General features: G+C 44.5%; 1 protein-coding gene across 1 annotated transcript in view; it reads left to right on the forward strand.

The window, feature by feature from the left end:
- Positions 1 to 22,111, forward strand: part of LOC124594413 — a 104,167-nt gene extending 82,056 nt beyond the window's left edge. The window contains exons 3-4 of the mRNA XM_047132784.1: positions 14,316 to 14,551; positions 21,964 to 22,111. Of these exons, the coding sequence (XP_046988740.1) occupies positions 14,316 to 14,551; positions 21,964 to 22,111 (384 nt within the window). The remainder of the gene's footprint in view (positions 1 to 14,315; positions 14,552 to 21,963) is intronic.
- The last annotated feature ends 325 nt before the right edge of the window (positions 22,112 to 22,436 follow it).

Genomic DNA, 22,436 nt, shown 5'->3' on the forward strand with positions numbered 1-22,436 from the left:
GCAAACCACACATAATTAAATTACGTGAAATACATCACACTGGCAACATACAATACACCACAAAGAGTAGTCACAACGTTAGAATCACTTCACTTTAAGCTTTCCCACTTCAATCAGTATTCATCCCAGTTTCACACGACACTGCCCCACTTCGTAACTTTTCTTTCCTACTACGAACTCTGGAGGATATGTGCACGTCTTCCTGCGCAATGCAAGCCAAGTGGCGTTGCTGGATAGACGGCTGACACACCTTGCTTCTAGCTCAGAGTATTATAGTTTGAATCTAGCGTCACACGGAAACATAACACGCAAAGTAATATTCAGATCATATTCGTCACACACGCGAGTCCTCAACTGATACCATGGACGAGCACTTCTCTTTATCCTTTGTCTCATACACAGGTTGAGACTCTCACAGTACTCACCACGTGGAAGTGCTCGTCTCTAATTTCAAGTCCTGCACACGCCATTTCTCAAATATTTCCAACTTATAGTACACACGCCAGTAATTCAGCTTAACTTTAGCACTCGGAAGTATTTCAACTTAGTACTAGCACTCGCAAGTATTTCAACTTATTGCTACACGTGGTTTCACTGTGACCGTTGGTCACATCCGAAGATTACTACGATCCCCTTAATATTACCTGTCTGTCATTTAATTCCCCCCCAAAAGTTCCCAAAACAGAGAAATAATTATTCCAAACTACTCTTAAGTATTTCGCATGCATACCATTTTCTCCCCTCTTTTGTCTTTACGGAGAACACATAAGACAGGTCTTACCAACACAAGGTCCAGCGCCAGAGTGCTGAAACACGGCCGTTCTTCAGGTCATCGCGCACCTCCACCGAGGTGGGGGAGCACCTTGCTACTGTATTGGTCAGCCACATTTCAGGCGCTCAAAGCTCAGGTAAATTTCATCTCTTTGGTTCCACCAAAGGTGACCAAAGGACCGTCTCAAAGATGATCATATATTGCACATTCACTATCTGCGGTTAGCAGACGACCACACATTCATTCATTTCGCAGATCTCACCAAATTGGATATAGGGATTTATTTTGTGGGAGTGCACGTGTGATCAATTAAATAAATAAATTGTCCTTATTTGCTACACTGGTATCCGGCTTCGGTGTATTAAGTGAAATTGAGTTATTATTACAAAAAATATATTGTTCTGACAAGAATAACAAAGAATGTTGTAACTATTTTCAATGTCGGGCGGTACTGTACCCTTTCAGAGTGATCAATTCTGTTTCAATAATGGCGTTTCAGTAGTAAAGAAAGTTTCCAAAATAAATCTTTCACTCTACAGAGAAGTATGTGCTGTTTTGGAACTTGCTAGAGTGCAAATATATATACCAGACTGTTACTCCAAGCAGGGATCCAGACTTTCGCGGTCAACACCCTCATTGACTCAGTTATCTCGATCTGAAACAGCGCCTCTCCTGCCAGTCTGGATTTCGACAATACCTCTCATAAAGTTTCGATACTTAAACTGAGACATAGAACTTTTACCAATCCATGGCGATGGGATACAGCAACCAATGGTAACAATATGAAAGAACAAACAGTCTTGGCTGTGAAACTGGGTCCGTTTCGCCTTATACAAGGGATCTTCAGCCTGACCCCGATATAGAAAAATTGGGCTGGCAAAAAAAAAAATAAAACAACTTACTGGCAAAATATCGTGTTAAGCACATAGGATGCAGCACATACAATCGAGGTTATGTATGGAAGCTTATTTTTTCCGTAGACCAATTTGAAGATACCTTGTATAAGGCGAAGCGCATCATTGGAGGACAAATAAAATTTTAAAAAATCCAGTTTTACAACCAAGACCGTTCGCTCTTTCGTAAACTGAGATAGGCTGAATCCGTCAGAGTGCTTCAGCGTAATGCCTTTTGTTACTGTGTTCACTAAATTTACTACTATCAGAATTATTAAAACTACTATAATTACTAATTACAGAACTATTCATGGTGCTAACGCAAAACTAATCCATTATGGCCATTAACATTCATTTATTACATCAGAAATTTATCACAATTATTCCCACACTTCGTAGGCACACGTTTCAGCTGCAAGGACGAGGTGAAGGAGTCTGCTTCACATAAAATCGATTGCGGTATTGACAGTAGTTTTTTTTTCTGTGGTTTCTTCTCCTGCAGATCGTGTTTGCAAGCGACGTAGCAAAGACATGAGGTCGCTTTGTCATATCCCACGTAGCAGCACCTCTAACCACCTCACCCACTTTGTTGAACTCTTTTGGTGCACAGACTAGTACTCTCGCTGCGCGGTAGATATACAGATTGGTTTTACTAAACGGGGACAAAACTACAGAGAACGTTCTTTCAGAGGATAAAACACAAAAAATAAAAGCGGAAACAAAAAGCCACTAGTAGCCATCCCAGTGAAGGATGGCTGCAATACCAGCCGCAGTATCGGAAGCTTTATCGAATACGAGGCCGTCATACGCCCAGGAGAATAGTACCGTACAGATGAACAGCGTCTCACGTGTAACTGTATGCTGTTACCGCACTTTCTAATACTCCACAACATCAGCAGAGGCCTCTTCATTCAGATGATTGATCCCCATCAGCAATGCCTTGTTCCTCCGCTCCGTAACAGAATGCGGAAAAGTTTGAAGTAAAACAGGGAACCGGCACATTATCTGGCATACATACGGTATACCCAGCAAAATTAAAATAATTTTTACACGCGATGCGCTATCGCATCCAACCACTTTCACAGTGTCAAGTACGGAACAAAAAGTCAACCATTCTGAGATTAGTTCAGCTGAGATCACTTTAACTATTATTCCTAACTCGGTTAGATTCTAACGACTGACAATGACTTGAAGAGTCAATAACATCACGTTACACCCACGGTTTATGTGTAACCACAAAGTACCAGTGTTATCACTTTCAAACCTACGCTCATCGTATACGTAACAGCTTTAATTACGTAACGTATTATAAAAAACTACTGCTTTAATGGCAGATCTGTTATTTGCAAAGACTTGCAAAAACCCTTTTAATTACCACAGAAAAGCTATTCTCAATAGAAATACGCTGTAACTGACGCAAAGTCGTACCTTCACACTACGATAATACGATGTTCAAAAATGGTTCAAATGGCTCTGAGCACTATGGGACTTAACTTCTGAGATGATCAGTCCCCTAGAACTTAGAACTACTTAAACCTAACTAACCTAAGGACATCACACACAACCATGCCCGAGGCAGGATTCGAACCTGCGACCGTAGCGGTTGCGCGGTTCCAGACTGTAGCGCCCAGAACCGCTCGGCCACTCTGGCCGGCTAATACGATGTAATTCAGTTTAATTACCCCAGCAAAATGTTAAGGAAACGACGGTTTATTATCATATATTATTACTGATCGCAGAATATATTGACGCCATTGTTAAAACAATTCGGATTAATTGCTCTAATACCTTTTGCACGTAATTATTTCTCGTGTCTTGTTATTTAGCGTAAAACATATCTTATATTTTGTTACCTCAAAGATATGATGAACTTTCTCACTCAAATGCCACTATTACGTAAATAGCGTCTCTGACCTAGGATTCTTGTTTCTAATATATTGACGATAATTTCATTTAACTTTATTCTTTCATTTTAACTTTATCCTTTCATCTCCACTTTGGAGTTACTCCCTGGTAAATATGTTGTTGTTGTTGTTGTTGTTGTTGTTGTCTTCAGTCCTGAGACTGGTCTGATGCAGCTCTCCATGCTACTCTATCCTGTGCAAGATTCTTCATCTCCCAGTACTTACTGCAACCTACATCCTTCTGAATCTGCTTAGTGTATTCATCTCTTGGTCTCCCTCTACGATTTTTACCCTCCACGCTGCCCTCCAATGCTAAATTTGTGATGCCTTGATGCCTCAGAACATGTCCTACCAACCGGTCCCTTCTTCTTGTCAAGTTGTGCCACAAACTCCTCCCCAATTCTATTCAATACCTCCTCATTAGTTATGTGATCTACCCATCTAATCTTCAGCATTCTTCTGTAGCACCACATTTCCAAAGCTTCTAGTCTCTTCTTGTCCGAACTATTTATCGTCCATGGTTCACTTCCATACATGGCTACACTCCATACAAACACTTTCAGAAACGACTTCCTGACACTTAAATCTATACTCGATGTTAACAAATTTCTCTTCTTCAGAAACGCTTTCCTTGCCATTGCCAGTCTACATTTTATATCCTTTCTACGTCGACCATCATCAGTTATTTTGCTCCCCAAATAGCAAAACTCCCTTACTACTTTAAGTGTCTCATTTCCTAATCTAATTCCCTCAGCATTGCCCTAATTAATTCGACTACATTCCATTATCCTCGTTGTGCTTTTGTTGATGTTCATCTTATATCCTCCTTTCAAGACACTGTCCATTCCGTTCAACTGCTCTTCCAAGTCCTTTGCTGTGTCTGACAAAATTACAATGTCATCGCTGAACCTCAACGTTTTTATTTCTTCTCCATGGACTTTAATACCCACTCCGAATTTTTCTTTTGTTTCCTTTACTGCTTGCTCAACATACAGATTGAATAACATCGGAGACAGGCTACAACCCTGTCTCACTCCCTTCACAACCGCTGCTTCCCTTCCATGCCCCTCGACTCTTATAACTGCCATCTGGTTTCTGTACAATAGTAAATATGACCCTATTTAATAACTTTCAGATATTAGCTTTTTAATTAACGCGAGTTCGTTCGACGTAACGCAAAGAATAATTAATACCTTTGGTTCAAAATACTGTTATACGTGAAGCGTACTCGCAAACACTTTCTCATATGTAAAATCTCTTTCAAGTAACTAGAAACTGTGCGTGGAATTTGGTCGTATTGCTATATATTTAATCAATAAATAACTTTCCAGATATTACGACAAGTATCCACACTATTTAAAATTTGTTGTTTTTACAGCACATGTTAACACACTCACACTACGAAATTAAAGACGAGTTTTTTTAAGTCGTTTCCCAGTTTCGGCTGTCTTATTTCTACTTATTGATAAATGGTCAATTAGCATTTGCACACTTCGTGTACAAGTGTGATCGAGTGACAAGAATAAAAAGAAAAAAAATCCTACTTGTCACTGCCACTTCAAATACTGCCACTGAATTGTAATTCAAAGCTCAACCAATTCAGGCATTGACGATCCGCGGTCCCACTACTTTAAAAAAAACTAAGAGTCACTCTTCGCGAATCTCTTAATAGTCTTAAAATGGTTACACAGTGCCTGATAATATGGTTCATGTTTTCATGACCTTCAACTTTTTTTCTTTACACGTTAAGGTAGATCGCAGACTTCACATAACCCGCTGCGTGCAGTAGCAAAATAAGACAGTCCTAATCTATGAATCGTTAGCGACTGCCAAACAAAATTTAAATTACATCGAGACCACCATTTAGAAATCACGGTAATCCTACAATCAACAACCACCAAATAAGCACTAACTCAGTCACTCCAGAGTCGTCCAGCAGGTTCACTAACACCCTTTCACGGAACTATAGGGTCCCTAAGTCAAGATAAATGTACTTCCACTGCAATTATCCAGCCTCACAAATACAAAACGTACTGCCCCGACTCCTAACTCAAATTGGCGCTCTCCATAATCCACGTAACTGCATTCTCAGGTTAATTAATCAAATTCTGGCATGCAGAACCTCGCGATTAGGAACACTACAAAATTTCATAAACCGTACAAATTTCGGAACAAACTAACTGCGACGTCTCTCAGTAGTTAGACTTACCGATCTAGGCAAAATGTTACCGATATTATCTCAAGTTCTCCATGATCCAAATCACAGACAAAATGCAACGATTTTTTGACTTCGCAATAACGATCACACTGTTGAATATAGCTGTCGTGGCGTCGCACAGCGGCCAGTTATCTGCGATGGTGGACTATGTGTGGACTTCATCGTTGCCACTGCCCAGTCTGCTTTTTGCTGCACAACTGATGGGTTTTGCAGCCGTTTATCTATCTGGATATCTACGACATATATACAAAAATGCTTAGGCAACAATTACAACATGATTACATTAAAACCCTTAGTATTTCTCCTCTATAACTCACGTGACGTAGCACATATGTGGAGGCGAACAACATCTTTTAATGTACGTCAAATTTAACACAATACAGTAGCTGAGGTTCATATAGTGAACGGGACGATGTAACATAGCTGTTTAAGCAGTACAGTTCACAAAGCCCTTCTCTGCAAGCTATCACCTGTTAAATGTAATGAAATTCGACGCTGGAATATACCTGGGGCCATACGATAAGTAAATCAACCACGCCAGGGGAAGGAGTGTCATCGTATCGGTCGATTTTAGCTTGCTTATAGGTACTGGAGAAAAATGACACGACATTTATTACAATAAGGCGCAATGTAGAGAGATTTCAAGTGGATTGTAACCATGATGTGGTAGCTTCTAGAACGTTCTTACTGAAGACTACACTACCTGATCAAAATTATTTGGGCACCCGTCTATAATGCAGAACTGACTCGTAGGTGTACCAAAGGTTGACCCGCCAGTATAAAATGAGGTGCAAACTATCATGTTTGAGCCGTGGCCGGCTTGCATTGATGCCATTTGAAATTTGTCACAATCTAATGGCGTCTTATTTCTCCCAGAGTTACTGCCACAACGAGTCGCTGACTTGCCTCCATCAGTGGCAACATCAGCGCTTATCGATACTAGTATTGCTGTACCATCTTTGGTGTGACCGCTATATTTCTGTAGTGTGTGGCAGTCGATCGGTTGGGACAAAGCAGCGAGAAAGTCTCTGCAGCGCGAGGTCAGGACTGGGCCGCTGATGGCGTGCAAGCGTGGTTGGATTTGTGAGGCGCTAGCTGCGAGGGTTACAAAGTTGTTCGCCTACTGAACCTGGACACTGAAGTTGAGTGATCAGTTAACCTGTTATGGAACCTCAACTGCTGTGACATCTCTTTGTTCACTGCCAGTTGTTGCTTTCTGGGCCGTATCTGCATGCAGCAACGTATGGTGTGTTGGAGTTGGCAAAATTTTGCAGCCATCTTCCTGTATGATGTTCAAAAATGCTTCAAATGGCTCTGAGCACTATGGGACTTAACTTCTAAGGTCATCAGTCCCCTAGAACTTAGAACTACTTAAACCTAACTAACCTAAGGACATCACACACATCCATGCTCGGGGCAGGATTCGAACCTGCGACAGTAGCGGTCGCGCGGTTCCACACTGTAGCGCCTAGAACCGCTCGGCCATTCCGGCCGGCCGTCGCATCTCTATTATTCTCCAGCACTTAAGTACTACGACGTCCGTCTCCTGTCCGCAGCTCGTGGTCGTGTGGTAGCGTTCTCGCTTCTCGCGCCCGGGTTCCCGGGTTCGATTCCCGGCGGGGTCAGGGATTTTCTCTGCCTCGTGATGGCTGGGTGTTGTGTGCTGTCCTTAGGTTAGTTAGGTTTAAGTAGTTCTAAGTTCTAGGGGACTGATGACCATAGATGTTAAGTCCCATAGTGCTCAGAGCCACGTCCGTCTCCTGCTTTCTGTGTTTAAGTAGGACCAACACGTCTGTGTGGGCCTTCGACCCAGGGCTTGAGTTGCGTCTGCCGTTTCATTTCCACTGTCGTTCCAACCTCTACTAGTATGATAATAAAAACACACCGTCACCTTTCATGCAATAAGTGTTCAAAATTATTTACAGTCTCCTTTAAATATTTGTAAATACGATGTACTACCTGTCAAATAATACCTAATGTGGCTGTAGATCACGGCAAAGTAGGTGGAGGAGTGCTTGTAAGGTGCGAAATTATAGCCACCTTACACAGTTATCGAAAGATAGGAGAAATGGCCTTCGGAGATGTACAAACTATGATTGTTCGCTAGGAGATCACTCATCTGATGACTTGTCACAAGCGTCTTCGCTTCTTACAGCAGGTGTTTCGTCAAATGGTAAAGAACTGATTAACAGAAAGGGACAGCAGGAAAGCTACAAGCCAATGAAAGTTGGTATGCTCTAGCGATGTATCCGCTTAGAAATGGACACATAAATGGAACTATAACCGTCAATAACACAGCCGTTGGGCGGACAATGGACTTCTTGTGGCACAAGTCAAAAACAAAAGTTCTCACTAACAGCAGAGTTCTCAGAATAAAGACAACTCTTTAGAGAGAGCGCAGAATGAATTAAGATGTATCACAGTAACGAATGAATAAAAAAAAATGTTCAAATGTGTGTGAAATCTTATGGGATTTAACTGCTAAGGTAATAAGTCCCTAAGCTTACACGCTACTTAACCTAAATTATCCTAAGGACAAACACACACACCCATGCCCGAGGGAGGACTCGAACCTCCTCCGGGACCAGCCGCACAGTCCATGACTGCAGCGCCGCAGACCGCTCGGCTAATCCCGCGCGGTCCTTGCGTCAAGAATGTGATCACAGTAACAGGGGTTGGCTGCAGGGGGTACTGTTCATAGGCGATGAAGGCTGCAATTTGCACGGCAGTATTGCAACTGGACATCCAATGTGGGGCGACAAGTGGCCATTTTCAAACAATCGCGTTTTATGCTCCATTGGGCGTGAAACGTCTGAAACCATACGCCCTGGAACAGTCGTCAGAAGCGTTCAGGCTTGAGGAGGGAGCGCTGTGGTCTGCGGAATGTTTCCCTAGCATTCCCTGGCTAATCTCGTCGTTCTGAAAGGGACATTGGGTCAACATAAGTGTGCGTCTATCCTTAGGAACCATTTTCACCTCTAGAAGCATTTTATTTTTTATCTACCAGAATGACAATGAAGTGTGTTACACAGCCCGTGGTATAGGCGCATAGTTCGAAGAGCACCGTGGTGAGTCTACCGTAATCTTCGGATCTAAACCGAATTGAACATCTCTGAGATCACCTCCATTTCTGTTTTCGGGCCATGGATCCTCAACCGAGAAACGTAGCGTAACTGGCTATGCCACTGGAGTCGCTGTGGCTCCACATCCCTGTCGGTACCCTGCTGAACCTCACTGATTCCCTTCCTGCACATCTCGCAGCGGTCGGCGCTGCAAAAGATGGTTTTTCAGGCTTTTGACAGCTGGTCGCGTTAATGTGACTCTATAACGTAAGTGACGAACACGTTTACGCTTTTTCTTGGCTCGGTTGTTCTTCGTCAACATTTCTTGAGGTAAGTATTCGTACGTGAACCGTGGATGTATGCATGTAAGTGACTATACATGTCATTTAATTCGTAGCGTGTCATGGGTCTAATGGTCGCTGTGTGGATCATGCACGAAGGCCACAAACAAATAAAAAATGCTAATATTCTTATAGTACACACACGAAAGCTTTTAGAGGCAGGTCGATTTTGATTTGTGCTGTTATTACCTGGGAGTTCCGTAGCATCTGTTCTGGCGACGTCACGGCGGGCAGAAGCAAATGCTCGGCGCAGCTGTCACACGATACGGGCGCGGGGCCCGGGGGGTCCGGATTACAATCAGGCACGGAATGCAGGGGCAGCTGACGCCCACGAGGTGTCGCGCCGCCATACAAATGCCTCCCCACCTGTCAGCCTCGCGGCCCGCAGCGCCAGGCTTCCCGATGAATGCGTCGTCATCACTCGCTCTCGCCTCGTCTCTTTCTTGCTGGAGCCACTCAGCTGCGTCACTCGTCTTCTAGCTGCAAACTGATTCCACTTGGTTTGTTGGATTTTATCACATCTTTCACGGAACTGGGAAAAAATACTCCTCGTTGACCCTTTTTCCCATTACCTTTTTACGATCCTGATGGTCCACTGCCTGGTAGAAAAATTGAAACAGCCGGAGGGATAGGAGGAAACAAAATGAAACTTGACAGATTGAGAAGGTATGTGATGTTATTTCAGTGATTACGCATCTGAGTCAAGTGGAACTGGAAGTGTCAGGCCAGATCCATAAACCGAATCGGTTGGGAAGGCCGTTGTAACCTCTCCTGAGGCAAACTGACCTGCGACAGATGTGGCTGCTGCTGATACCTTGTATGCCGGTACTGGGTTAGAGTTGACATGCGACCTGGTCCCACGTGATCTATCGGGGACAGATCTGGGGATCTTGCTGGCTGCAGAAGTAACCAAACATCAGGCACACATTTCACGGTGTCACAAGTGCCATGTGAGGGCTAGGACTGCCCTTCTGAAAAACGGCACAACGGCACTGTGGAACAAGTATTAATCTAATCTAATCTAATCTGAAAGGTAATACGTGAGGATGTACCACTGTGCTGTGAGAATTTCCTCAATGGCTACCAGCCTGGAGCTGAAATCACTGTGTTGGCTTCTCACACCGTCACGCCAGGAGTAACGCCGGTCTGGCTCTTCAAACCATTGGAATAGTGGGCTCTAGATCACCACAAAAGTCGCCGACCAACGTTCTGCAGGGTAGTGCAAAACCGGAATTCGTCACTGAACTCAATGCGATGCCATTTATCAGCACTCCATGCTTCCCGATCACGGTACCACTTCAGGCGCTGCCGTTTATGCCGTGACGGCAGAATACGCATGGGACACCAGTTTCTTAGTCTAGCCGCTTCTAGCCTCCGACCACTGGTGCGGGATGACGCAAATTTTGCAGGGAGTGCATCACTTGTTCTCGCATGGCAGGTGCAGTTGCGATGTGCTTGGTGCATAATACCGCGATCCTTCCTTGCGTTCGTCAGACTTAGCTTACCAGAACCTTGACGACGAGTATGCACGACGTCATGTACCCATGCAATCCAACATCGGGCCACTGTCACATCTGAATGCTCCAAACATATAGATGTTGCACGATTCGACCAGCCAAAGGAAAGCACACACGTGAATCTTTCAAACTCCGTCAGATGCTGCTAATGCTGACTCAAAGGAGTACGTGGTATCACTGTGTCCTTCACAATAATCACTCAACATCTGATACTGTTCACATACCGTATACATCCTACTGGGCCCGGAAACAACACTAAACACGAACAACGATAATCTGCTCTGGCAGCTTCTGTACCTGCTACAGAGAATCATTTACATATCAAATGATGGTGTGTGCGAGTACGAAAATACGCAGATTTTTTTTTTTTTTTTTTTTTTTTTTTTTTTTTTTTGCCTGGCGCTGTAGATATGTGGCGCTTGCATGTGATGATTTAGTGTTCACTGTCACTTATGTCATAGTTATTCAACATCCATTCTATTGACACCCAACTTCGTAAAACATTAATGCTGAAGTACGAAGACATGAAAGAAAGAAAGGTCTTTAGAGAATCAAAATAAATTTAATACGGATATGTAGCTCATGAAAGATGTCGAAGTGAAGTACAGCAGATGACATTTTCTTTCTAACACAAAAAAGTTGTTAGAGGCAACTCGTAAGCTTACGTAAATTTGTCTTCAGTGTCTGCTGCTGACAGGACATTACGGCAGTCGGAAGGCACCCCTCTCTTTCAAATGTGTTGTTTAAAATTTAAGATTGCGCAACGAATTAAAAAGGAAGAGGCCCTCGCAAATGAATAAAGGGTGCCAGTTTTGCGGTTCAGTTGTATCTGGGGCAAGGATTATGTAACTACCGACTGAATAGAAAAAAGTTCCAGTTAATGGCCTATACAGTGTAATACATCATAACTTATTAAAATATATATGTATTGAATAAAGGGTAACAAAAAACTGTTGCACTTTAATTTCCTTAAACTTGATGAAAAATATAAAGTTCTTTGAGTTTCATATGAGGTTCATATAACGTGGATACCTACAACACTGTTAAGAGATTTATGTCCATTTCATGTAATATTAATTGAACGTCTCACGATAATTACTATTTGTTTAAAGATGTGGCTAGCTCCATAACAGTGTGACGACGACTATTCACTTAAACAGCCGATTAAATAGGAAGAGATGAGCTATCTTATTTGCAAGGTAAATGTGGCATCTGCATTTATGGCTGCTAATGACCTAGAAAACATTTATAAGTAGCTTAAAATAGTAAAAGAAAATCAGCTGCGTCGTCATTTAACATACGCGGCTGTCTGCGTCTTGGTGTACCTGAAATAATTTAAAATTCTGACCATATGTGCTTGTATTGCTTGCAAATCTTACTTCTCTTTATTAATAAAGCCAGTTTTTAGCGAATGCGTGGGCACCGCGCCCGCCTTTAGGTGAATTTAGAGAATGTTGCAGCAATGGCGGCCAATAATTAACGTACATCAGCTACACTGAAAATGAAAATGATTCGGAGGAAAGGTGCTTGACACATATATGAACATTAAATAAAACGAGTTATTTCATGTTAAAAAACAGTGATTATGTTCTGAGATAACAAACAGGAATTATCACATCACAGACATTTCCACCCACGTAATAAAATGTTAGAGTACAAGTTTGCGTCTTATTCCTCCAAGAACTCAATCAGAAACAAATTTTAATAGTATCACAGTCTTTACACAATTACTGTTAATAATAAACGTTATATAAGGAAATATTATTTAGCACTTTTTCCATTTCCAGGCGAGAATACAACAGTATTTTGTGCTAATTGTTACACACATGACAACGACAAGTAAAGAAAATTTGTATTCAGTTATCATAAATACACATGGAAAATCATTAAGTTGTATGAATCAGACTTTAAAACGGAATGCAAGGTGAGCTAATAGAATGCTACTGGCCTTGTAAGGAGTAGAATTTTCCTGTCCAATTTTTGAGCAATAGTAAGGTGTCTTCAGTAACACTAATAAGCAGCGAACAGGCCACCGTGAAGCATTTCATCAGCAACTGCAGGCAGGCAGTTAAGGGGACTGCGAGAGGGTGCTAGCTGCTCTCAGCAGAATACTACACCACTCAGTGGGAACGAGAATAGTGCGCTGGTCGATGTCACCACACTAGGGCAAGTTTTTTACAGTGGAGCGCCAAGGAAACTGGTACAGGTGAGCGTATTCAAATACTGAGGTATGTAAACAGGCAGAATAGGGCGCTGCGGTCGGCAACGCCTATGTAAGACAACAAGTGTCTGGCACAATTGTTAGATGGGTTAAAGCTGCTATGATGGCAGGTTATCAACATTTAAGTGAATTTGAACGTGGTGTTATTGTCGGTGCACGAGCGATGGGACACAGCATCTCCGAGGTAGCGATGAAGTGGGGATTTTCCCGTACGACCATTTCGCCAGTGCACCGTGAATATGAGGATTCCGGTAAAACATCAAATCTCCGACATTGCTGCGGCCGGAAAAAGATCCTGCAAGAACGAGACCAACGACGACTTAAGAGAGCCGTTCAGCGTGACAGAAGTGCAACCCTTCCGCAGATTTCTGAAGATTTCAATGCTGGGCCATCAACAAGTGTCAACATGCGAACCATTCAACGAAACATCATCGATACGGGCTTTCGGTGCCAATGGCCCATTTGTGTAAGCTTGATGACTGCACGACACAAAGTTTTACGCCTCGCCTGGGCCCGTCAAAAACGACATTGGACTGTTGATGACCGGAAACACGTTGCCTGGTCGGACGAGTCTCGTTTCAAATTGTATCAAGCGGATGGATGTGTATGGGTATGGAGACAACCTCATGAATCTATGGACCCTGCATGTCAGCAGGGGACTGTTCAGGCTGGCGAAGGCTCTGTAATGGTCTGGGGCTTGTGCAGGTGGAGTGATAGGGGACCCATGATAGGTCTAGATACGACTCCGGCAGGTGACACGTACGTAAGCATCCTGTATGATAACGTGCATCCATTCATGTCCATCGTGTATGCGACGGATTTGGGCAATTCCAGCAGGACAATGCGACACTCCACGCTTCCACAATTGCTACAGAGTGGCTCCAGAAACACTCTTCTGAATTTGAATACTTCCACTGGCTACCAGACTCACCAGACATGAACATTATTTAGCATATCTGGGATGCCTTACAACGTGCTGTTCAGAAGAGCTCTCCATCGTACTCTCACGGATTTATGGAGAGCCCTGCAGGATCCTTGCTGTCAGTTCCCTCCAGCATACTTCAGAAATTGGTCGAATCCATGTCACGTCACGTTGCGGCACTTCTGCGTGCTAGCGGGGGCCCTACACGATATTAGGCAAGTGTACCAGTTTCTTTGGCTCTTCGTTGTAGAAAATGAGATAAATTTCGCACGCCAATTTCCAAAAATTAATAATGCAATCCTAATAAAATGACAAATCACAGCAAAGACTGCATGTTATTGCTATGTGGAGTATTCTAGGACGTACATTCAGGTTATGTGACTTTGCCAGCAAGGCAGCGTATCGACATCGGTGTTAGGATGGATGGCCACTGTGAGAGTGCGACAGGAGCGGGTGTAGCGACAGCCAGATCTGCCCACGTGGCTGACCAACGCCGAGCCGCGCCGCGTGTTCTGGTGGAGCGTGGAGCGTGCTGCGTGGAGCGCTAATCTGGCGGCGGGGCGACAAGCGCCAGATTACGCGACGCGTGCCGGCCCGGCGCGGCCTAACAAGCGACTACTGGCAGCCCGCGCTAAGCCCGACCCCCTGATTCACGTGCTCACCGTGCGCCGCCCGGGCGGCTTCCCCACGATTCAATTTCAGTAGGGAATTCGAACCACCTCACGCTGCGAGCGCTTCCGCACGCCGAGAACATTATGGATCGCCAATTCGTCACTCTCCCTGCGACATTTTAACCAGCTGTCAAGCAGCTGTGTGCCTAATGATACTGAAAAAAGCATTTCGTACAGCGTTACAACAACCCTGCTGTGTGTGGAATTATGGGATAAGTTAATATGTGACATTTATTACCATAATAGGAGTCTTTTATTTTTGTTTGATGAGACTTTTTATGTACTACTAAGACCCTTTCGTAACGGTATTGACTCAAACAGTAGCTTGTACAGCCTTGTAGCAGCATACGAGAGTTGTCCAAAAAAAGACCGAAATTTTGGAACAGCGCCTCTACCGGCAGAGGGAGCACGCTGCCCCTATTGAGAACACCTTGTGATAACTTTAGATAGATAATAAACTGCAGTTAGCCTCGTTTCGATGAGACCGTTTGTTGCCGAGCTACAGTCGGCGAACTGACCACATGTACCAGCTCTTCGTCGGATTAGTGAAAAAGTGACAATGAAAGAGCTCGAAAACGAAGGTGTGTATGTGAAATTTTGCTACAAAATGGTTCAAACGGCTCTGAGCACTATGCGACTTAACTTCTGAGGTCATCAGTCGCCTAGAACTTAGAACTAATTAAACCTAACTAACCTAAGGACATCACACACATCCATGCCCGAGGTAGGATTCGAACTTGCGACCGTAGCGGTCGCTTTGCTACAAACTTAGCAAAATTTTAAAAGATATTTGATTCCTTAGGTTGTGATCATAATGGCAAGACAAAGGGTCTCGTTTGGCAGGAAAAATAGGCATTAATAAGTTGAAGATCAAGGTGACGTTGTTTGCTTTATTGTGTCCATATCCTTTTTCTCTCCAAAGGCATTGTCCCTCAGTAGTTTGTACTATCTGCTCAGACTGTAAACTAGAAAGTCTGCCAACGAATATTAGCGTAATGATGGATGCTGTGCGGAGGAAGAGGTGTGAATTATGGGAAAATCAGAGTTGGATATTACCTCCTGACATAGCCGGCTCACGCGTCGCTCTTTGGCCGCTCTGTCTGGCAAAACATCAGGTTCCCATTGTGTCCCATACTCCCTGTTCTCTGAAAATAGGCCCATAAGACTTTTTCATGTTTCACAAACTTAAAACCACGTAGAAAAAAGTCATTTCGAAACCACAAACGATATTCAGGGCAATGTTGCAAGAGATCTGCGTGCCACCCTAAAAAGTTCGTTCCAAGAGTCTTTCAAGACCTGGAAAAAATGTTGGGAAAGATTTTTTTGGGGGAGGAGGGGCGGGGACAATGCTTAAAATGTAGTAAAATGAGCTATAAGGATACTATAAGCAGTGATCGGTCTTTCTGTGAACATCCCTCGTATGGTGCTTAGAAAATGTCACAGGGAGTCGATTAGTCATTGGCCGAAATTGTGATATTATTCTCCTGCACTGAACTCCGAACTTTGATAAATAAATGATGGGGACAAAGTAATCGAAGAGTATACAGAGAAGTACGAAACAGTGCGATGTTACCTAGCAGGTTGTGTAGCACGCCAAGTCAGTCAGCGCTTACACTCAATCCAGCGTAAGCCATGATCTTAATTAATACTTTCCATTTCCGAGTTAATCATGCCTGTGATCATCAGAAGTCTATTTCTGTAAAGGTTATGGTCATTTTTCTTCAGTACAGTGACTGTGTTAGCATACCTATAGTTCATTTACTAATGATAGGCCGACCGGGGTGGCCGAGCGGTTCTAGGCGCTAGAGTCTGGAACCGCGAGACCGCTACGGTCGCAGGTTCGAATCCTGCCTCGGGAATGGAGGTGTGTGATGTCCTTAGGTTAGTTAGGTTTAAGTAGTTCTAAGTTCTAGAGGACTGATGACCTCAGAATTTAAGTCCCATCGTGCTCAGAGCCATTTGAACCATTTGAACTAATGATAGCTACCTGCATTGCAGTAGGAAGCACTTAAAAGCACAGTAGCGCTACCGACTGCGAGAGACGTTATAATAAGAACTGAGACACGGAATATGTTGGAGAAGATCTAAACGCTTACTCTAGAGATTAATTCGAGAAAGTACTTAACTCTCCCTGCCTCCCTCAGTGACACAGTCTTGCACGGTGCATTTCCATACGGCATCAACTCATGGGTACTGTGTTTGCATCTAATTAACCATCTTAGATCAGTCATAGAAGTTAGAAAGATAAACATAGATACAAAGAAGTTAACTACGAAGAAACCATGGGTAACAGAAGAAATACTTCAGTTGATCGATGAAAGAAGGAAGTACATAAACGTTCAGGAAAATTCTGGCATACAGAAACAGAAATAGCTTAGGAATGAAATAAATAGGAAATGCAGGGAAGCTAAGGCGAAATGACTGCATGGAAAATTTCAAAAACTTGAATAAGAAATGATTGTCCGAAGAACTGACTCAGAATAGGCAAAACAACCTTCTGTGAAATTAAAAGTACGGGTGGTAGCATTGAGATTGCAACGGGAATTCCACTGTTAAATGCAGAGGAGAGAGCGGATCGGTGGAAAGTGTACATTGTAGGCCTCTACAAAGGGAAAGATTTGTATGATGTGACATAAGAAGAAACAGGTGTCGATTTATGAGAGATAGGGGACCCAGTATTAGAATCAGAATCATCGGACAGTCAGCTTAAAAGCTCACTCATCCAAGCTGCTGACAAGAATAATACGCAGAAGAATGGAAAAGAAAATTGAGGATGTGTTAAATTACCACCAGATTGGCTTTAGGAAAGGCAAAGTCACCGGAGACAGCTCTGACGTTGCGGCTGATAATCGAAGCAGGACTAAAGCAAAATCAAGACACATTCATGGGATTTGTTGACCTCGGAAAAGGGTACGACAGCGTAAAATCGTGAAACTTGTTTGAAATTCTGAGTAAAACAGGGGTAAGCTCTAAAGGGAGACAGGTAATATAAGGTATGTACAAGACCCAAGAGGAAGTACTAAGAGTGGACGACCAAGAATGATGTCTTCCACCTCTACTGATTGATCTATACGTCGAACAAGCAGTTATGGAAATAAAAGAAAGGTTCAAGAGTTTAATGAAAATTGAAGGAGATTCGCTGATGATATTGCTCTCTTCAGTAAAAGAGAAGAAGAATTGCAGGATCGTTTGCATGGAATGAACAGTCCAAAGAGTACAGTATATTTATTAAGAGTAAATCGAAGAAAGACAGAGGTAATGAGAAGTAGCAAAAATGAGAACAGCAAGAACCTTAACACCAGTATTGATGGGCCAAGTAGATGAAATTAAGGAATTTTGATATCTAGGCAGCAAAAAAAAAAAAAAAAATACCATGACGGACGAAGCAAGGAGAACATGCAGACTATCACTGGCAAGAGAAGTCTACTGGTATCAAACATAGACCATCATTCGAGGAAGAATTTTTTGAGAATGCATGTTTCGAGCACAGCATTGTATGGTAGTGAAACATGGTCTTACGGGAAAACCGGAAAAGAAGAGAGTTGAGATGCAGTGCTACAGAAGAATGTTGAAAATTAGGTGGTCTGCTACGATAGGGAATGAGTAAAATCATAGTCGGTTTATGAAACTGTTTCATGGACTGGAACTGACTGGGGCTCCATTTCGTACATTCGAAAAGGAGGAAGATATGAACTACATCGTATTGGAATGTCACGAAAGAATGTCCAGACATCTCACCCGTTTAAAAACAATTTGGCATATCGGGATACCGGTCTGTTGGTGCCAAAAGGCATCAGAATTTATAAATTTCTGAATTCAAGTCTCAAGGAGTTAGGGCTGTTTATATAATTACGCACTAGAAAATTTAGATCCTGAGAGTAATTCAATATGTGTTTTTCTGCTATAGATTCAGTTAGGAGGACATTTTGGACCAGAGATGAGCCGAAGAAGACCTGAAGTACGAGACTAAATGCGGGCACGGCCGTTCCGAGATGGTGAAATCAGGAAAACAGCTAGAATGAAGAAGACATCGTCTACAAGAGTGCCTACAAGTACCCAGAACGACACAAGACGAAATGGAAATACACACAATAGTGGATACATACAGCTGTTTTTATGGTGAATATACACTCCTGGAAATGGAAAAAAGAACACATTGACACCGGTGTGTCAGACCCACCATACTTGCTCCGGACGCTGCGAGAGGGCTGTACAAGCAATGATCACACGCACGGCACAGCGGACACACCAGGAACCGCGGTGTTGGCCGTCGAATGGCGCTAGCTGCGCAGCATTTGTGCACCGCCGCCGTCAGTGTCAGCCAGTTTGCCGTGGCAGACGGAGCTCCATCGCAGTCTTTAACACTGGTAGCATGCCGCGACAGCGTGGACGTGAACCGTATGTGCAGTTGACGGACTCTGAGCGAGGGCGTATAGTGGGCATGCGGGAGGCCGGGTGGACGTACCGCCGAATTGCTCAACACGTGGGCGTGAGGTCTCCACAGTACATCGATGTTGTCGCCAGTGGTCGGCAGAAGGTGCACGTGCCCGTCGACCCGGGACCAGACCGCAGCGACGCACGGATGCACGCCAAGACCGTAGGATCCTACGCAGTGCCGTAGGGGACCGCACCGCCACTTCCCAGCAAATTAGGGACACTGTTGCTCCTGGGGTATCGGCGAGGGCCATTCGCAACCGTCTCCATGAAGCTGGGCTACGGTCCCGCACACCGTTAGGCCGTCTTCCGCTCACGCCCCAACATCGTGCAGCCCGCCTCCAGTGGTGTCGCGACAGGCGTGAATGGAGGGACGAATGGAGACGTGTCGTCTTCAGCGATGAGAGTCGCTTCTGCCTTGGTGCCAATGATGGTCGTATGCGTGTTTGGCGCCGTGCAGGTGAGCGCCACAATCAGGACTGCATACGACCGAGGCACACAGGGCCAACACCAGGCATCATGGTGTGGGGAGCGATCTCCTACACTGGCCATACACCACTGGTGATCGTCGAGGGGACACTGAATAGTGCACGGTACATCCAAACCGTCATCGAACCCATCGTTCTACCATTCCTAGACCGGCAAGGGAACTTGCTGTTCCAACAGGACAATGCACGTCCGCATGTATCCCGTGCCACCCAACGTGCTCTATAAGGTGTAAGTCAACTACCCTTGCCAGCAAGATCTCCGGATCTGTCCCCCATTGAGCATGTTTGGGACTGGATGAAGCGTCGTCTCACGCGGTCTGCACGTCCAGCATGAACGCTGGTCCAACTGAGGCGCCAGGTGGAAATGGCATGGCAAGCCGTTCCACAGGACTACATCCAGCATCTCTACGATCGTCTCCATGGGAGAATAGCAGCCTGCATTGCTGCGAAAGGTGGATATACACTGTACTAGTGCCGACATTGTGCATGCTCTGTTGCCTGTGTCTATGTGCCTGTGGTTCTGTCAGTGTGATCATGTGATGTATCTGACCCCAGGAATGTGTCAATAAAGTTTCCCCTTCCTGGGACAATGAATTCACGGTGTTCTTATTTCAATTTCCAGGAGTGTATGAAATTATATTATTTTGTAAATGGATATTTTCCGCTATGTAAATAAATATGATTATTAATGTTTGTATCACTGTAAAACTCAAATGTAGCTCTTGTTAATATGCGCCAATTATGCACGTCTGTGTGGATATGAAACCAAATGCCAATTATATAGGAAATAAGTTATGCCCTTTGATTCCGGATCAGCGTTTGTGTTGATAAGATACCTCCACAGTGGTCGAAACAATCGTGCAGCGCCATACCACTTCGTGAACCCTACGTTAAAGCTCGCCTCTAGGAATCATGGTGTCGCAACCTACTGGATATGATTGCAAACTACGGCACTATTGTATTAGCATACCCTGAAAGGAACCTTATTGGTATGCTATCTGGACCGGAAGACTTGCCTTTTTAAGTGTTTTAAGCTGTTTCGCTACACCGAGGACACCTACTCCCAAGTTGGCAGTTGTTGTTCGAAATCTGGAATATTTGCTCCGGCGTATTGAAGGGATTTCGTAAAATCTTGTTTACTAAATCTGCTTTATTGGCTGGCACTGCCATCATTTACATTACCATTGCCATCGCACGATGAAGATGTTGATTAGGTCTTGCCTCTGGTGTGCTTAACATGCGCCCAGAATTTCTTTGTGTTTCCAGTCAGATTTTGAGAGAATGTTTCGTTGTGGAAACTACGCTGAAGAGCCCAAAGAAACTGATACACCTGACCCCGCGACTACGCAGAAGTGCCGCAACAAGACGTGGCGTGGATTCAACTAATGTCTGAAGTATTGCTGGAGTGAACTGACACAATGATTACTGCAGGGCTGTCCATATATCCGTAGGAGTACGAGGGGGTGGAGATCTCTTCTGAACAGGACGTTGCAAGGCATGCCAGACATGTTCAATAATGTTCATATGTGAGGAGTTTGGCGGCCAGGGAAGTGTTTAAGCTCAGAAGAGTGCTCCTGGAACCACTCTGCAGCAGTTTTGGACGTGTGGGCTGTCGCATTGCCCTGCTGGAATTTCCCAAGTCCGTCGGAAGCCACAATGGACATGAATGGATGCACGTTATCAGACAGGATGCTGTCAGAGTCGTATCTAGACGTATAAGGGGTACCCTATCACTCCAACTGCATGCGCCCCACACCATTGCTGAGCTTTCACCAGCTTGATCCGTTGCCTGCTAACATGTAGGATCCATTGATTCATGAGGTTGTTCCCACATCCATCCACGTCCATCCACTTTTCAAACGAGACTCGTCCGACGAGGCAACATGTTTCCAGTCATCAACAGTCCAATGTCGGTATTGACGGACCCAGGCGAGGCTTAAAGCTTTATGTGGTGCGGTCATCAAGGGAATACGACTGGGCCTTCGGCTCCGAAAGCCCAGGTCGATGATGTTTCGTTGAATGGTTCGCACGCTGACACTTTTTGATGGCCCAGCATTCAAATCCCGTTCATGCAGGATCTTTTTCCAGCCGCAGCGCTGTTGGAGATGTGATGTTTTACCGAATCCTGATGTTCACAGTACGCTCGTGAAATGCTCGTACGGGAATAATCCCCACTTCATCGCTACCTCAGAGATACTGTGTCCCATCGCTCGTGTGCCGACTATAATACTACGTTCAAACTCACTTAAATCTTGATAATCTGCCATTGTAGCAGCAGTAACCAATCTAACAACCGCGCCAGACACTTCTTGTCTCATATAGGCGTTGCCAACCGCAGCGCCGTATTACCCTGTTTACATATCTCTGTGTTTGAAAACGCATGCCTATACCACTTTCTTTGGCGCTTCATCTCGCATTGAAGATCGCTCAAAATGAGTTATGAGGGTGTAGTCATCATCCGAGTGTTTTTGACGGAGAAACAGGATTTGGCTCCACGCCTGTCTGCCTGTGGTCTGTCAGAAAGGCGGACATTGGAGACGTCCGCCCGCGCTGCGGCAGTGAGTCAGCATCGGCGGCGGCGGCGGCGGCGGCGGCGGCGGCGGCGGCAGCAGCAGCGGAGATGTATGGCGGTGTGACACGGCGATCCGTCGCGCGCCATTTAACTTGATGAGGGCGCCGGCCGCGTCGAATCCCGGCTCGGCCAGCTTATCAGCGGCTCAGGTCTCGCTGCGATGCCGCCTGGATGAATGATAAGACCCTCTCCACTGCTCACTGTTTGCCCTTCTCCTCACCCAGCGCCAGCCCACTCTGTTTTAATATTCAGTCATTTTTTATCCGGCTGACGCTTCCCTTCCCACGCATCCGGTCTCCAGCGTGATAAATGAGAATTGTCTTACAGACTACCGCAGTTTCTAGCGCCAGTCTGTTGTACAGTCTGTAACACCACAATTGATTGTGGGCAATCGGTACTGCGCAACTTTATTTAAGAAGTG

The sequence above is a fragment of the Schistocerca americana genome, chromosome 2 (genome assembly GCF_021461395.2).
Source record: "Schistocerca americana isolate TAMUIC-IGC-003095 chromosome 2, iqSchAmer2.1, whole genome shotgun sequence".
Taxonomy (NCBI): Eukaryota; Metazoa; Arthropoda; class Insecta; order Orthoptera; family Acrididae; genus Schistocerca; species Schistocerca americana.